The sequence below is a fragment of the Salvia hispanica genome, chromosome 1 (genome assembly GCF_029641045.1).
Source record: "Salvia hispanica isolate PSC_SH4W2 chromosome 1, Shi_PSC_v1, whole genome shotgun sequence".
NCBI classification, from domain to species: Eukaryota; Viridiplantae; Streptophyta; class Magnoliopsida; order Lamiales; family Lamiaceae; genus Salvia; species Salvia hispanica.
This window is the reverse complement of record NC_142692.1, coordinates 65,680,681-65,695,388: the sequence shown is the minus strand read 5'-3', so window position 1 is coordinate 65,695,388 and position 14,708 is coordinate 65,680,681. Positions and strand designations below refer to the sequence as shown.

At 36.9% G+C, this 14,708-nt stretch overlaps 3 protein-coding genes across 3 annotated transcripts; 1 reads left to right on the top strand and 2 right to left on the bottom strand.

The window, feature by feature from the left end:
* Window positions 1–63: 63 nt before the first annotated feature.
* Window positions 64–2,412, bottom strand: LOC125185159 (protein NRT1/ PTR FAMILY 7.3-like). The gene is made up of 5 exons (XM_048081652.2): window positions 2,276–2,412; window positions 2,102–2,213; window positions 1,740–1,957; window positions 1,089–1,648; window positions 64–1,001 (listed from the first exon to the last, which is right to left on the bottom strand). Exons 1-5 carry the CDS (start codon window positions 2,297–2,299, stop codon window positions 131–133), a joined length of 1,785 nt encoding a protein of 594 aa, XP_047937609.1. The 5' UTR covers window positions 2,300–2,412; the 3' UTR covers window positions 64–130.
* A 4,339-nt stretch (window positions 2,413–6,751) lies between these two features.
* LOC125224312 (alpha-1,3-arabinosyltransferase XAT3-like) lies at window positions 6,752–8,540 on the top strand. The gene is made up of 4 exons (XM_048127695.2): window positions 6,752–6,947; window positions 7,015–7,104; window positions 7,186–7,715; window positions 7,902–8,540. The coding sequence occupies exons 1-4, from the start codon at window positions 6,821–6,823 to the stop codon at window positions 8,520–8,522; spliced, it is 1,368 nt and encodes a 455-aa protein (XP_047983652.1). The 5' UTR covers window positions 6,752–6,820; the 3' UTR covers window positions 8,523–8,540.
* Window positions 8,541–9,537: 997 nt separating this feature from the next.
* On the bottom strand, window positions 9,538–11,938 carry LOC125222116 (ribonuclease 3-like protein 2). The gene is made up of 4 exons (XM_048124571.2): window positions 11,349–11,938; window positions 10,923–11,075; window positions 10,376–10,749; window positions 9,538–9,974 (listed from the first exon to the last, which is right to left on the bottom strand). Exons 1-4 carry the CDS (start codon window positions 11,700–11,702, stop codon window positions 9,800–9,802), a joined length of 1,056 nt encoding a protein of 351 aa, XP_047980528.1. The 5' UTR covers window positions 11,703–11,938; the 3' UTR covers window positions 9,538–9,799.
* Between the last annotated feature and the right edge of the window lie 2,770 nt (window positions 11,939–14,708).

Sequence of the window (14,708 nt, the reverse complement as noted above, 5' to 3'; positions counted from 1 at the left end):
TGTCTTCCCGTTGCGGTTTAGTTTGCGATTAGGAGTTTTGTTTTCTTATTTATGTCCGTCCGATAATAAGAGTCTCAATTCACTTTTAATGTTAAGTAGGTTTCACATCCAACGATTGAGGATTAGCTACTCACACCTCATCATAATCCTCTTCATCATCTTCTTCTTCCCCTCTAAACTTGATGTTCTTGTACCACGACGCGCAGCCCACATATATCACGAGATCTACCGCCGTCAGCCCGGCCAGCAAAAAGTAGAACCTATCCAGATGCCCCCTGTTGAGGTTCCCCGGTATCCACCCGGGCACGTTGTCCTCCGTCGATATCTTCATCACTATCGACACCAGCAAGCTGCTCACGTAATTCCCCAGCGATATCGACGTCATGCACAGCGCGCTCCCGAAGCTCTTCAGCCCCTCTGGTGCCTGTGCGTTGAAGAACTCCAGCTGCCCTACGTACATGAACACCTCCGACGCCCCTATCAGCCCGTATTGCGGCACCTGCCACAATATGCTCAGCGTGCTCGAACCCTGGCACTGCTTACAATCTCTCCTCGCGTATTTCAGCCTGTACCACTCCACTATCCCTGCAGACACCATCGCCATCACCGCGATCACCAGCCCGATCCCCATCCGTTGTAGCTCCGTAAGCCCCTTGGAGTCCTTCCTCACCAAGCGCACGGCTGGGTCCACCACCCTCCTGTACAGGACTATGAAGAGGGCCACGCTGAGGAGGTTGAAGCATGATATGCTGGCAGCTGGGATCCGGAAGGTGGAGATCTGCGTGTTCATGGCATCGCCCTGCTCAACGAAGATGGAGGCCATCTGCGTGAACACGACGGAGTAGATGATGGTGCAGAGCCAGATGGGGAGAAGCCTCAGTATACACTTCACCTCCTCCACTTGGGAGATGGAGCAGAGCCGCCACGGGTTGTTCTTGTGCTCGCTCTTCTTCAGCTCCTCCTCGTCCTGCGCTGTCACAAATGCTGCCCTGTCCAAGAATCTGCAACGCAAATTCATGTTATAAAGAGAGAACTGAAACCACTGTATAAGTCTGTATTTGACTTGAATTGAAGTGTAACACACTTACTTGATCCCCTGCGTGTGGAGCATCTTTCGGGCTCCGTTCTTGGATCCCTCGGGTTCGTACAAGTTGGCAGCGTCCTCGTCCGGTGGGATCCTCACGCTGCACTTCTTGATGGCGGCAACCAAGACTTGGGAAATGCGGGAGAGGGGGTTGCCGCTGGGCTTGAAATGGCGGTAGCGCTTGGTGCCTCCGAGGAAGAGGAGCAGGGCGAGGGTGGCAGAGGCGGTGGAGGCCCAGAACCCGAGGGCCCACAGGCCTTCGTCTTCGAAGTATAGCAATATAGTGTTGGAGAAGAGTTCGCCAATGTTCAATGCAAGGTAGAAGTAGCTGAAAAAGGCCGCTTTGGAATAGCCCTCTTTCGGATCCCCTTTGTCGAATTGATCAGCACCAAATGTGGCTGTGTTAGGCTGGTAGCCGCCGTTGCCAAGAGCCACCATGTATATAGAGAAGTAGAAGAGCCTCAGCTCCCAACTGGAATGCATGTTGCATTTGGTCGTCTCGTCCCCACAGCCCCCGGGTTTGAGGAAGAACACCTGTGTGGATAGTGACAAGAGCACTAGACCCTGCTTGAATAAAATGGTAGTTATACATGTTTATGATCATGTGATGCCTAGACACTGAGAGAGGAAAATAAATAGAGAGAGTGAAACTTACAATTACAAAGATTGCTTGAAAGATGGCACAAGTTTTGTATCTTCCCCAATAAGAGTCACTAAGGAAAGCACCAAGTAGAGAGAAGATGTAGACAGTGCCGGTCCATTTGCTAACGGTGTTGGCTGCTTCGGCATTGTCTTGCTGCAGCACTCTTGTTAGAAACAGCACCAGATTCACTTCCACACCGTAAAATGCTAGTGTTGCTAGGCCTTGATTCACTACATTTCAAATTCAATAACAAAATTTGTCACCAAAATGTCTCACAACAACTCATCAAATCAACTTACTAAAAATGTAACATATCCTCTGTTGATGACTTGGACTTAAACTCTATCAGGATTTCATAGAAGAGGCAGACTTACATAGTATGATGGTCCCAGCAGACCATTTCCCAGTTCGGTCTCGAATAGCCGGCTGTCCATCAAAATCAACACTTCCATCACCTGTGTATTCTTCTTCCTTCAATTTTTTAGCCTACAAATTAAATAAAATGAGAGTTAACATGAGAGAGAGTATAAGGTGAATGAATGAAGCACCTTGTATAATTCTAAGGATCCCATTTGAAGGAGAAGATGAGAAATTGTTCTGTGTATTTGATGGAAGAGTTGTTTTCTATATATGAATGCTGATTTAGTAGGGAAGCAAGAAATAGGGAGGGTACATATATATAGAGGTGGGAGTGAGGAATGGAGGGCTACAAAAAGGAGGAGGTTATCCAAAAGAAGAAGGGGAAATGGAAAAGAACTGGTTGGAGCTGATGTTGGAAAATTATACTACTTCTAATCAACTTATGACTTATTTATAGTGTAGTAATTATATTGGATGCTTTGTTGTAATCTTGATTTAGGCATTGAATGATAACAAACTCATATTCTATTAGTCTTAGACAATTATATTATACTATAGTTTTATAAAAAACAAATACCAAAAATTAGAAAGTAGGACTTTGGTTCCTAACACACTAAAATCATATACGCATTGATTTTCAACCATCTAATATAGTTCCTAAAGAAATCAAGAGATTTTGGTTTAGGAAAATCATCAAGTCCCAACATCGTTTTTCATCGTCAATCGCTTGTGTATGTGATTCGATTTTGTTTCTTATTTATTTAACATGAAGGTGATTGTTGATTGAATATTAGAAGTTGATATGTAGATTTATATAAAGATTCATTAAGATGAAAATCTAACATGTGGACCTTTGGAGAAATATTTTTGCTTGGGATTTTTAATTAATAATCTAACTTTGTTTTTGACAAAATTTACGTACAGCATGCATGTATTTATATAAGTTGTTCACTTAATAGCTCCAATCAAAATTGTGGGCCAACTAAAGTTAAGAAATTATTGTTTGTAACTGAATCCGTCGAATGCAAAATAATTGACATTTTAAAAATTCTCATTCGTGCATGCATCGAGTATGAAAAGTAGAGTGAATTTTAGTGTGAGGCACACTTTTGTTGAGTATAGAGTGTAAAGTGTTTGATAGTTACGTGACCTAACCGAGTGATGTGCAACACTAGAACAAGTGTCTAATCCAATGAGGGTGTGTGTGGGAGAGTAATCAAATTCCTAGAAGGAAGAACGAGATAAGCATGAAGAGGACGAAGCACATATCCAAGAAGATTTGGATGTCTAGATATTTTGTTTAGTAGGGAGTTGTATTTAATTAATTATTTCCTCTTGTTTTTCCATTTGTAGTTGAAGTAGGAGTCTCAAGTATATATACCCCAAATCATTGAAGGGGAAATACATCTTGAAGTTAGCATTTAGTTTGGCTTAGGCCAAGAGGAAACTATCATTCTTAATTTCAAGTTAAATCCGAGTTTAATTTATTGATATTGATATTGATTCTTCAATCATAAGGTTGACAAATTGCTTTCTTGTTGTCGATCATATTGGGAATGGGAGGCAAAAATAGATATTGTAATAGTAATTTGTTTAGTTCACAAAGTTTGTTGTTTGAGTAAAGAATAGAAAATAGAACGAGAAAGTAATAGGCACAATATCACTGTGTTTTATATAATTCCCAATTAAATGACAAAATAAAAAAATAAAATGTTGGCAAATGTACCTATGTTTAAGTAGATTTTAAATGAGCGAATTCATACAATTCACAGAGGGGATGAATTTACCTCGTTCTCAGTCTACAAGATCGTACAGAAGTGGAATTCAGAACGGAACAGGTTTTCCTGAGTTCATCAACAGAGATACGAGGAAATTCTTAGCAGATACGAGGAAATTCTTAGCAGAGAGGTTGAGTAATGTTCTTAAAGGAGAAAGATATCGTCAAGCTGTCCTAAATAGTTCAACGTTTTCCATGTCAGATTTTGAGAAGGGTAAACCCGGACAGTTAAGGAGTACATGGACTGAAAATAAAATGCGCCATCATGATAGTTTCAGAAATGAATCATAAAAAGTTCAGAGTTCATGTATTTTCAAATTCAAAAAATATTAAAAATAAATCATAAAATGTCGAATGTTTATATATTTCCAAATAAATAATCTGCCATATTGTCTTGCCGTGTTTCATTATATAGATAGTAATATAGCCTATGTAATCAATGTCAGCCTTAAAAATAAAAGTTTGGAAAAAAATAAGGGGTAACTGCTTTTAAAGTCACCAACTTTCCATGAATTCCGGTTTTTCCCACGAACTTTAAAAAGTTCATGTAATGTCACGAACTTTATTGTCGGTTGCTATTTTCCCATGTCAGGTTTTCCAGTCTGATTCAAACTGTTCGTTTCCTATTAAGACAATGTCCAAATTCTTTTATCTTACTATCATTATCTTCGTCTTTGAAATAGTTTCGCGTGGGTACCTTGTACGCCTCAATCAGAACTCGGATGAAGAAGTTATGGCCATTATGATGGTACAAGGTCGCACAAAGGTCGCAGCCTTCATCAAATGGCCATAACTTCTTCATCCGAGTTCCGATTGAGGTGTACAAGGTACCCACGCGAAGCTATTTCAAAGACGAAGATAACGATAGTAAGAAAAAGAATTTAGACATTGTCTTAATAGTAAACGAACAGTTTGAATCAGACTGGAAAACCTGACATGGGAAAATGGCAACCGACAATAAAGTTCGTGACATTACACGAACTTTTTAAAGTTTGTGGGAAAAATCGGAATTCATGGAAAGTTGATGACTTTAAAAGCAGTTACCCCAAAAAATAATAAGAAAAAATACATATTTATGTATTTACATGCAAATAATTCTATGTTTCACCCTTTTTTTTAGACATTGAGCAGTCAAAAATAAGCACCTATGGGTCATTGAAGATTGAACTTTTTCCTTTTCCTAACTAATTTACTTTTACTTTAATCTTTCTTTAGCTAAACTGATGAATTATTACCATAGTGTAAATGAAAATAAACTTTGTGTTTATGTTAGTTAGGTGTTTATGTTGTAGGAGTATAACTTATTTGATAATTATGTCATCTCCGACCATTTACACTAAATTCAAATCTATTTATAAATGTATGTTATCTTAAAAAATATTTTACACCAAACACAAAACTATAAGAATATTTCGTATTCATCTATTTTTTACCTCTTAAAATTTTGCACTGCAATACACATCCATATTTGATATTGTTCCATAGAAAATCTCAAAAATGAATTTGGATTGAAGAAGTGTTCAATGCCAAAAATGAGATTTGTTGTATGGTTAGAGATGGTTTCTCAGTTCATTTTAATTTAATTTGTTTTATGTTATACATTTCATTTTTTTAATAACCTTAAAATTCTTATTAATATTATAAATTTTACTATAAATTACATAAAATCAACTCAATTTGTTAAATAGAAAATGAACAAATCAAGCTTCCATTTGTAAATAATTTATAGAATTATTGATGTCAATGATATATTAGAATCATAATGCATATACAAAATAAACAAATTATAACAACATCAACTATATGCGAGTGATGTTCAAGTATGGGGATCACTGATCACATAAACTATCCTAATTCAAAAAATATAGTAGTATATCATAAATAAAGCAACTATGGAGCTAAAGTAAGATATTCTTGCGTGCGAGCAAATGCACTTGAACTATGCTAGTAAACGAAGAAAACGTAAAATAAAAAGTTGGGGCTTTCATCACTTGCTTGCTTTTGCATATAAAATTGATACTACTATTAATACTTCTAATAATAATAGTAATAATTAAATCATGTCGATGTCTATTCCTCCAAGTTAGAGGTGCCCACGGTTCAGGAACCGACGGTTACGGTTCGGAACCGCCGGTTCCGATTTTGAAAATTGTTGAACCGGAACCGAACCGTGAGGGTGTTTCGCGGTTACGGTTCCAAAACCGTCGGTTTCGATTTCGGTTTCGAACCGACGGTTTTTCACGGTTCTGAACCACCGGTTTTTTGCGGTTCCGGCTTGATTTCACAGTTTTTCGGGGGTTTTTTGCGGTTCTGGTTTGAAACCGCCCGGAACCGGCGGTTCCGGCACAGTTTTGGTTTGAAAAATTTTGAACCTGAACCAAACCACGGTTCAAAAATCGACGGTTTCAGTTCGAGTAAATTCTCACAGTTTCGGTTCGGAACCGTAATCGGCGGTTACGGTTTCAGTTTTAACCGTCGGTTCGGTAAACCTTGGATAGGTCTACTCCAAGTATTGATTTTCCTTGATTCACAACACATAGTAGATCTGGTCTTCGACTAACAACTCAAACGCCATGTGCATTAATTCAGTACTAGGCGTGACAAACACTGCTTGTTACAGTTTGGTTGCAACTTTTTTAGTTTCTTGAACATTTATTAAGGTTAATAATTCTCAAACTTGACATTCCACATTACCCAGTTTTCCTAATACTCCGTTGTTCCGTAAAAATATATGCACTTGAAATGGCACAAGAATTAAAGTAATATAGGACTCACATTATTATTGGTGGATAGTGAGATCTATTATTATGAGACGGAATAGTACTGGTAAAATATTTTAGGATGAGTTATTATATGCTAAAACCAACAAATAATAATACTAGTATTAATTAATAAGCTAAAACCTTAATCTCACTACTGTTTCATTTCAGTCTTCAGTTCATCATCTCTTACAGCTATGAAGCTGGAGAAAGATCAGAAGAAGATGGTTTTTGGTGTCACTCCCTTCCTTTTACTACTTTCCTTGCCGTTTCTCTGTGTCGGTGCCGATTTCCTCTGGGGAAACAGAATTACCTTCCATCAATGTAACAATCTTCACCTTTTTATCATTTTCCTCTTCAATCACTCATCAAATTTCTCTCCAAATGGTAGGGATGCAGAACTTTTCCGGCGTAAGATCTGCGATGAAGACAGTAGACGACAAGGAATTCATCAATTTCCATTTAGTAAGACTAGTCAGAGGTATGTGCATCTTCAACAGTTATAAGAAGAATTGCTCTGTTTTTTGCATTTTTTAAGAAGAATTGCTCTGTTTTAAAACAGGGGAGGATCGGAGGAAGCTTGACGATACAGGCTTTGCCTGCCACAGAGCCTTCCACTCCGTCCACTGCGTATCGACTAAACCCGTACTAATTGAGACCGGAAACATGACGGTCTACGTTCCGTCCGACGACGAGTGGGAAAACGAGACGGTGGTCCGTCCCTACCCGTGGCAGGGATACGCCGTGAACGAAATCTCCCCTGTCCGGATAATCCAGTACAGCAACGCCACAGCTCCTCCGCCGTGCGATTTCCGCCACCGCGTCCCCGCCGTGGTGTTTTCCTCCGGCTACATCGGAAACACGTACCACGAAATGAGCGAGATCATCATCCCCCTCTACATCACCACGCGCCACTTCCAGACGCGCGTGGCTTTCGTCGTCGAGGACTACAAGCCCTCCTTCGTCGCCAAATACAACGCCATCCTAACTCGTCTCACGGCCCACGAGGTGATCAATCCGGCCGCGAATGCCACCGCCGTCCACTGCTTCCCTGCCTCAGTAGTCGGGCTGAAATACCACGGCATACTGAAGGCAAGGATGGAGCCACATGGCTCTTAATGGGGCAAATGCCCCACTCATAAATTTGCATCTATACTAATTTTTCTTCAAATTTGCACATTTATTTGAATTTTTTTTAAATGTCCCTTCTCAATTCTTCGAATTATTTGCTTATGACATTTTTGCCCCTCTTGAGTTTAATTCCTGGCTCCATCCCAGGTGAACTCCACGGACATCCCAGGAGGGTACGGAATGCCAGAATTCAAGCTTTTCCTCCGTGAGATCTTCAGTCTAACGTATTCCCACGTCTCGGAAATCTCTAGACCGAGGCTACTTCTTCTGTCGCGCACGAAATCGAGGAAGTTCCTCAACGAAGACGAGATGATCACCGTGATGCAAGAGGTAGGGTTTGAGGTGGTGGTGGTGAGGGGGTCGAAAGTGGCGTCGAATCTGACACGGATGGCGCGGCTAGTGAACTCGTGCAGCGTGATCGTGGGCGTGCACGGGGCCGGGCTAGCAAACGACGTGTTCATGGCAAAGGGAGGCGTGGTCGTGCAAGTGGAGCCGCTCGGGACAGAGTGGATTTCGAAGGTGATGTTTGGAGACACGGCCCGGGCGATGGGGCTGCACCACCTGCGGTACAAGATTGAGGAGGAAGAGAGCTCGCTGGTGAAGCTATACGGCCGGAATAGCTCGGTGGTGACCGATCCGGGATCCGTGTACCGAGACGGTGGCTACATGACTGCCAGAGCTGTTTTTATTGATCAACAAAATGTGAAGATCAATCTTGCTCGATTTAGGTCGACCATTGTTGAAGCGCTTAGTATTGTTTCGGATTAATCAAATTTTGCAGGTGAATTCACTACTTTTGATATTTATTAAATTCGATATAGAAATATAATTCGAAACATACAATTCAGTCAAAGAAAGCTAAAAGATCTCTAATTAAACATAGTACTACTATCTACTTAGTTTATCAATTAAAAAATGTTCTTAGATTCTAGTAAATGTTTTGAACTCCAATGTCATAATCAAGAGCATGGTATTCAACTATTTTAATGCGGTGGCTAAGCTGTCACATTATGTTAATAATAATTGACGTAAGCTTTTTAAGGTTATTCTGCTAAATTGTTTTATGTGCTAATCGTTAGATTTATGAAAGATAATTTAATAAGGGGCCAAGAAAAGCAATCACTAATCCTTACATTACCCATTAATGCACGCAATTGTGGTTGTGTAACAACATGCATTTTCCTTTTTAAGTTATTTTTCTTAAATATAATTTTCTTGATTAGTTATTCACGTTTTTATCGTGAATGGTCATGAATGTGGAATTTGATACAGTACCATACAAAAATGCATATTATTCAATAATTAATTACTATGTTTGCACTGAGTAATTAAAATCTAAGATGCAAACGTGTTCAAGATGGAAGACTAGATCATGGCTTAAAATCAATAATAATTTTCCTTTTACTTTAGTAATGACTCAGATCACTGGTCTATTGGATAGGAGGAAAATATCTTATCGACTAAATTGCGTTTCATTGTTAAGATCACGTGAACTTTCAAGTTGCCATTAGTTACAACGGTGTCTAACCTTTTATCCATGCGTTAGTGTAGTATAGTGAGAGATAAATTTATCATGAAGAATCACATTTTTATTAATTTATTTATTTTGAATGATGATATATTTATTTCACTCTTTATAGTATTTTATTGACTTTATATGAAATTAATGAATATAATATGAAATGTCTAAAAGTCACCCTTATACAGTAAGATTTCATTTTTTGGGTTAACAATAATAATGTGTTGAATTGGGGTACAAAAATTTTACCATAAAAAAGGAATATAATACTCAAATACTTAACCTGTATAATAAATGAAATTGATTAATTGTGTCAACAATCAAGAGTCAATTAACTCTTCTAAACAATCAAGACTAGGTGAAAGTAAAAAATAAAGTATCCTCATTGCCTTGTCAAATTCTTGAGAATAAAGTATTTCCATGGCTTTGTCAAATTCTTGATTCTCAAGAATTTGATAGTGCAACTATAATCCCTATTGTGGTGAGCTGTTTCACTAAATACACCTATCCTAGGTTTAGGACATAATCATACATAGTTTGAGTTTCTAAGACCGAAGAGCATTACTGAAGCTGCTGAGTTCTCTGCCTCTCTCACTCTTGGCTTCTCTTTCCCCTCCATCACAAGTATACCTTTTGATATTTCAATTTCAACCGAGCATGTAAATATCTTCTGATGAGCAACGCCGCCTTCTTTAAGGATTCTGCACATGCTTGGAAGTGTCAAAGATCTATACATAACTTGTCACAATTTTTCAACATTGGAAAGTTAAAGACAATTATGAGAAATAGCTCTATCTTTAGGATATCATATGGGATTTGTTTTACAATGAATTGCCGAACAGCACTTCAGCGAAACAGTAAAGCAATGGCGAGCGATATGTGTCATTGAACTTTAGATGTGGTTAAAATGTAGAATTATCATGCAATGAACCAAATATATGTGGGGATCGCCACAGTTTAAAAGCAGAAACTACTTCCTTTCACAGCAAAAATTGGAAAAGCAAGAAATGGGTATGATGAAGGATGTAAAACTTCTATCCAGACTCTGTAAATAGCATAGTTAGAATAACACAAAGTTCTTAAAAATGGTAAAAATGCTTACTTGTAGTTTGGTTTCGGCCATTTCTTCTTGCCACACACCTCATACAGCTTCTGTTTTGCTTCTTCAATTTCACCATCCATATTGAGTTGGTTGAATATGGTATCCTTCAATGGGTTGCAAGATTTATGAGACAGCTTTTCAAGAGCAGCCTTCGCAGCAAGGAGCTTTGCCATTTCTCTTTGCTCAGAAGAAGCAGAGGCAATAAACTCCCGATTGATGGTAACAGTAGCAAATGTTTTCTCTCCTTTCCTCCTGTAACTTATATCAACCAGGTTTCCATCCTTTTGGCATAACTGAAAGAGCATAGTTACAGGTTGTGGTTGCTGCTCCAGATCATTTAGCATTACAATGGGTTCCAGAAGATGTCTAAAGATCTGAAAAACATGGAAGAAAACTTATAACCAAATCAAGCTAAGACATTTTTTTGGTTGAGAACATGTTGTAAACAGATTGCTTCTCATATTTAAAACAAAAAGACCTCCTACTTGGCCATTAATTCTAGTACTAATCATATTCAACAGAGTAGAAAAGGAAGAAACAAATTAACCTTCCATGTAGTATGTAAATCAAAATTGCAATCAACATACAAAGCAGCTGCCACTGACTCCACAATATCCGCAAGAATTTTCGGGGCTTTGACCAATCCTCCATATATCTCTAATTCCCCCTCCTCTTGTACTGCTTTCACAAAATCATTAACCTGAAACATAGGAATAAAACATTAAGGACTTGATAGAGTTGAAAGTGAACAAGTAGGCTCAGATTTTTTTCAAAACTTGATCAATAATGGCTCCCTATTGAGCACACATCTCGAGTGAACAGTAACAGAAATATTCATCAAAAGTGCATCATACACTCAGTATTGTAATCAGAAATTGGAATCAGAAAGAAAAAGCCTAAACGAAATCGACGCCGTAAACGGTAGAAACAGGGGAGAATTGAGCAGTTACAGAAATTGAATTGAAGCAGATACCTTTTCTTCAAGCACAGCAACGTTGTGGCGTACGTATTTATAGAGGCGGTGGCGGACGGCGACGCGCGCAAGCTTCTCGGTGCTGATGTTGGCGGCGCGCAGGAGCGAGAGCCTCCCGGGATCGAGGCCGGGATAGTGGAGGTAAACGAAATTGGAGACGGCCAAGCCAAGAGCGGCGTCGCCGACGAACTCGAGGCGCTGATAGGAGGCGGAATCGGAACACGAGGAGTGAGTCAAGGCCTCTTCCAGAAGCTTCTTCTGCTTGAAACAATAACCGAGGAGATTCTCCACCGCCCCTACCGATGCATCAATGTTCGATATTTCTTCAACCTCACCGTATCCGGTCGCCTCCATTGCCTTCAATTAGGTTTCAGAAAATCAAAATTTTCATAGGCTTTAATAGGTATGCAAATTTCGTGAGAAGACGCATAAAAATATGGTTTTTAGGGAAGAAGTCGAATCAGATTAGAACAGATTTCCAATTACGAAATCCGATCTCCGATTCTCAATTGTCGGTTTGGAAAGTTGCAGTGATCAGAGAAGACTCGATTTGACTGTTTCAATTCTGTTATGCTTTTTTCAACCTTGTTGAAGAAGGAGATGGAGACGCTATTTAAATTTAAAATCTATGATTATTTTTGGTTAATTTCCTTTTTACAGTATATGGTAAGATTTTGTTTGATTAAAAATAGATGAATCTGATTTATTTTTTTTTATGGAAATTAAGGTATGTCGTTAATATTTGAATGATATTTATGTAATTTGATTTTAAAGTTATTTTCGAAATCAAGAGTATGTTTTTATGGATTTGAGATTTATATATTTATATAAATAGAGATAAATTTATATTCAATTAATTTGATATAAGCAAAAATACATGTCGATTTAATTAAGTAACGACTGATGCATATCAACGTGAACATATTTAGGGCATATTTAAAGATATTTATCCAACAATTACCACATAAATGCGCATCAATTATATAGCTCATGTTAATAAAAATTGCATATAATATGCATAATAAGTTAGAATCGTAACTAAAAATAATTAGCATTTAAATAATGACTAATTATTACTTAATAGTCACCAGATTTGTCAATCTAGGCTTAAATATTGTGAATTTCAAAAATATTTAATTTAATTGAAAAGAGTAATAAAGTAAATCTTTTTACATGAAAGTTACTCAATATTTCCATAATAAATACAATATGACTTATCATTATTATTCTTTATATACATATTTATAGTTTTTTATGGAGTATATTAAATGGTTTGGCTGATACCTCTTTAATAATACCAATTTTTTATGGATTTCGAATGTGATATTCTTTACACAGTCATGGGCCATGTCTGCGTGAGCTATCTATACATATTGGGTCTTATTGATAAAAATAAAAGTAATGATAGAATCGATTTCGTTTTTTAGCTGTTAATTTATCACAATAAACATATTTACAATTTGATTATTTTCTATGTTATTGAAAATTTGTCACATATTTTTATTTCTATCCGTTTCATAAAATTTACCATATTTCATTTTTACCATTTTTTTATAATAGATATCATATTCCACTAACTCAATCTAACTCACATTTTATTATAAAATTAATATTTAAAATTAGTACTTACATTCCATTAACTTTTTCAACTCACTTTCCATTACATTTTTTAAAATTCGTATCTGGTCAAATATGAGAAAATTTAAGAGATTGAGGGAGTACATAAAAGCATACTCCAATATTATCTAGGTTGAACACTACATCCATTCCAACTCGACACCATTTTTAAATCAAAATAACCTTGGAATCGTGAGCTTCATCCTATAACAAATTGCATTCACGGCTGGTCAAAATAATATCTAAGGGCATAATCACCTGCTTGAGGTAGCTCTCGACTCTGTAGCTATTGCACACTCATCGTGCATCCATCACATCACATCACATCACATTGTGCATAGTTACTTCTCACCCATTATCCTCAACCTATCACTACGAAACTCCACATATATTTGCATTTAAATAAAAATAGAATTATAATATTCGAAACAATATTCAATATTTTATAATATATATATATATATACTCGTTATTCATAAATATTTTAATCAAAATCCGATAATTTGATAATCATTTTAATTTACATACAAATCACATTTCCTATCCTACAGAGCTCCTACGTACTTATCAATTAGTATTAAAATATTAATTCAATTCGACATTCATTAACATTGAAATCGAATCTCGATTTGCTTATAAAAACTACTACTTGGTTGCATATATGCGCTCCCACACCCAGAAATAGTCCCAAATTCACGCACATTGTCCTCACATACGTCTCGTCTTCACAAGAGATCCACAAAACTACCGAACGTCGGTCATCGTTATACCTACCACATGTTATATATTTATAGTCCAAGAATAAGAACTAGAATTCGATTCCACAACCTTTCACTTGCCTCATTTATGATAATATTAAAGAAACCTTTAAGTTTAAAAAGTAAAAGTACTTTTACATTAACACTTAGTATTAGTGTTGGAAGTAATTTGTTTTTTTAAGAAATAATTAATTATCTTTGCAAGCTCTCAAAAAGGTTACAATAATACATGCTCCTTCCGTCCCAGTTTTATAGTCACATTTTGCCATAAAAGTTCATCCCACATTTAGAGTCACATTTAGAATTTTCCATATTTAGTCATATAATTTTACCCCATTGTTCATCAAAATTACATCAAAATGTTATTATCTACATTAAAATAAACTAAAACAAAAATAAAAAACCAAAAAGTCAAAAAAGGACTCACCTTCAACTAACTCACTTCATTTATTACACATTCCACAATCTCACTTCATTAATTACAAACTCCACCAATTCCTTAAAACCCGTGTCATAATTAAATGTGACTATAAATTTGAGACGGAGGGAGTACTAGCTACTTACATAGTTACATTACTGATTACTCTATCATAAGAAAAAATCACCTTGTAATTCAGATATCACCTTAAAAGTAAATATTATATTTTTTTTGAATTACCGTTTCAAACTCCCTAAATTTAAAACCCGAGTATATAATGATTTAAGGAAAATTGGTCTCTAAAATCATGAACTTTGCTCATATTTTGGTATTTCCCATGAACTTTGAAATTGGTCTAAAAAATCACAAACTTTACATTTTGTTTGTTATTTTCCATGGCAGCCTAAATAAGAAATCTTCGGCAAAAATCTTATTATACGTGGCAATCGTGAAATGTTTATAATATTTTAGATTACTTTTAAAATTCGCGATAAGTAGGATAAAAAAGCTATGTAGAAAATCACGTTGATTAGTGTGACGGGTAGGATAAAAAAATGCAAGGAAGTT

What these genes read in the sequence shown, in the direction of transcription:
- LOC125185159 (XM_048081652.2), bottom strand. Translation starts at nt 2,299, where the DNA reads ATGGGATCCTTAGAATTATACAAG. An exon ending in TGCTGGGACCATCATACTAT is followed by an intron (nt 1,958 to 2,101) that starts GTAAGTCTGCCT and finishes TTTGAAATGTAG; the next exon opens with TGAATCAAGGCCTAGCAACA. An exon ending in CTCCACACGCAGGGGATCAA is followed by an intron (nt 1,002 to 1,088) that starts GTAAGTGTGTTA and finishes TTTGCGTTGCAG; the next exon opens with ATTCTTGGACAGGGCAGCAT.
- LOC125224312 (XM_048127695.2), top strand. Translation starts at nt 6,821, where the DNA reads ATGAAGCTGGAGAAAGATCAGAAGAAGATGGTTTTTGGTGTCACTCCC. An exon ending in CAGAATTACCTTCCATCAAT is followed by an intron (nt 6,948 to 7,014) that starts GTAACAATCTTC and finishes TCCAAATGGTAG; the next exon opens with GGATGCAGAACTTTTCCGGC. An exon ending in TTTAGTAAGACTAGTCAGAG is followed by an intron (nt 7,105 to 7,185) that starts GTATGTGCATCT and finishes GTTTTAAAACAG; the next exon opens with GGGAGGATCGGAGGAAGCTT.
- LOC125222116 (XM_048124571.2), bottom strand. Translation starts at nt 11,702, where the DNA reads ATGGAGGCGACCGGATACGGTGAGGTTGAAGAAATATCGAACATTGAT. An exon ending in ATTTACATACTACATGGAAG is followed by an intron (nt 10,750 to 10,922) that starts GTTAATTTGTTT and finishes CATGTTTTTCAG; the next exon opens with ATCTTTAGACATCTTCTGGA. An exon ending in TGGCCGAAACCAAACTACAA is followed by an intron (nt 9,975 to 10,375) that starts GTAAGCATTTTT and finishes AAGCATGTGCAG; the next exon opens with AATCCTTAAAGAAGGCGGCG.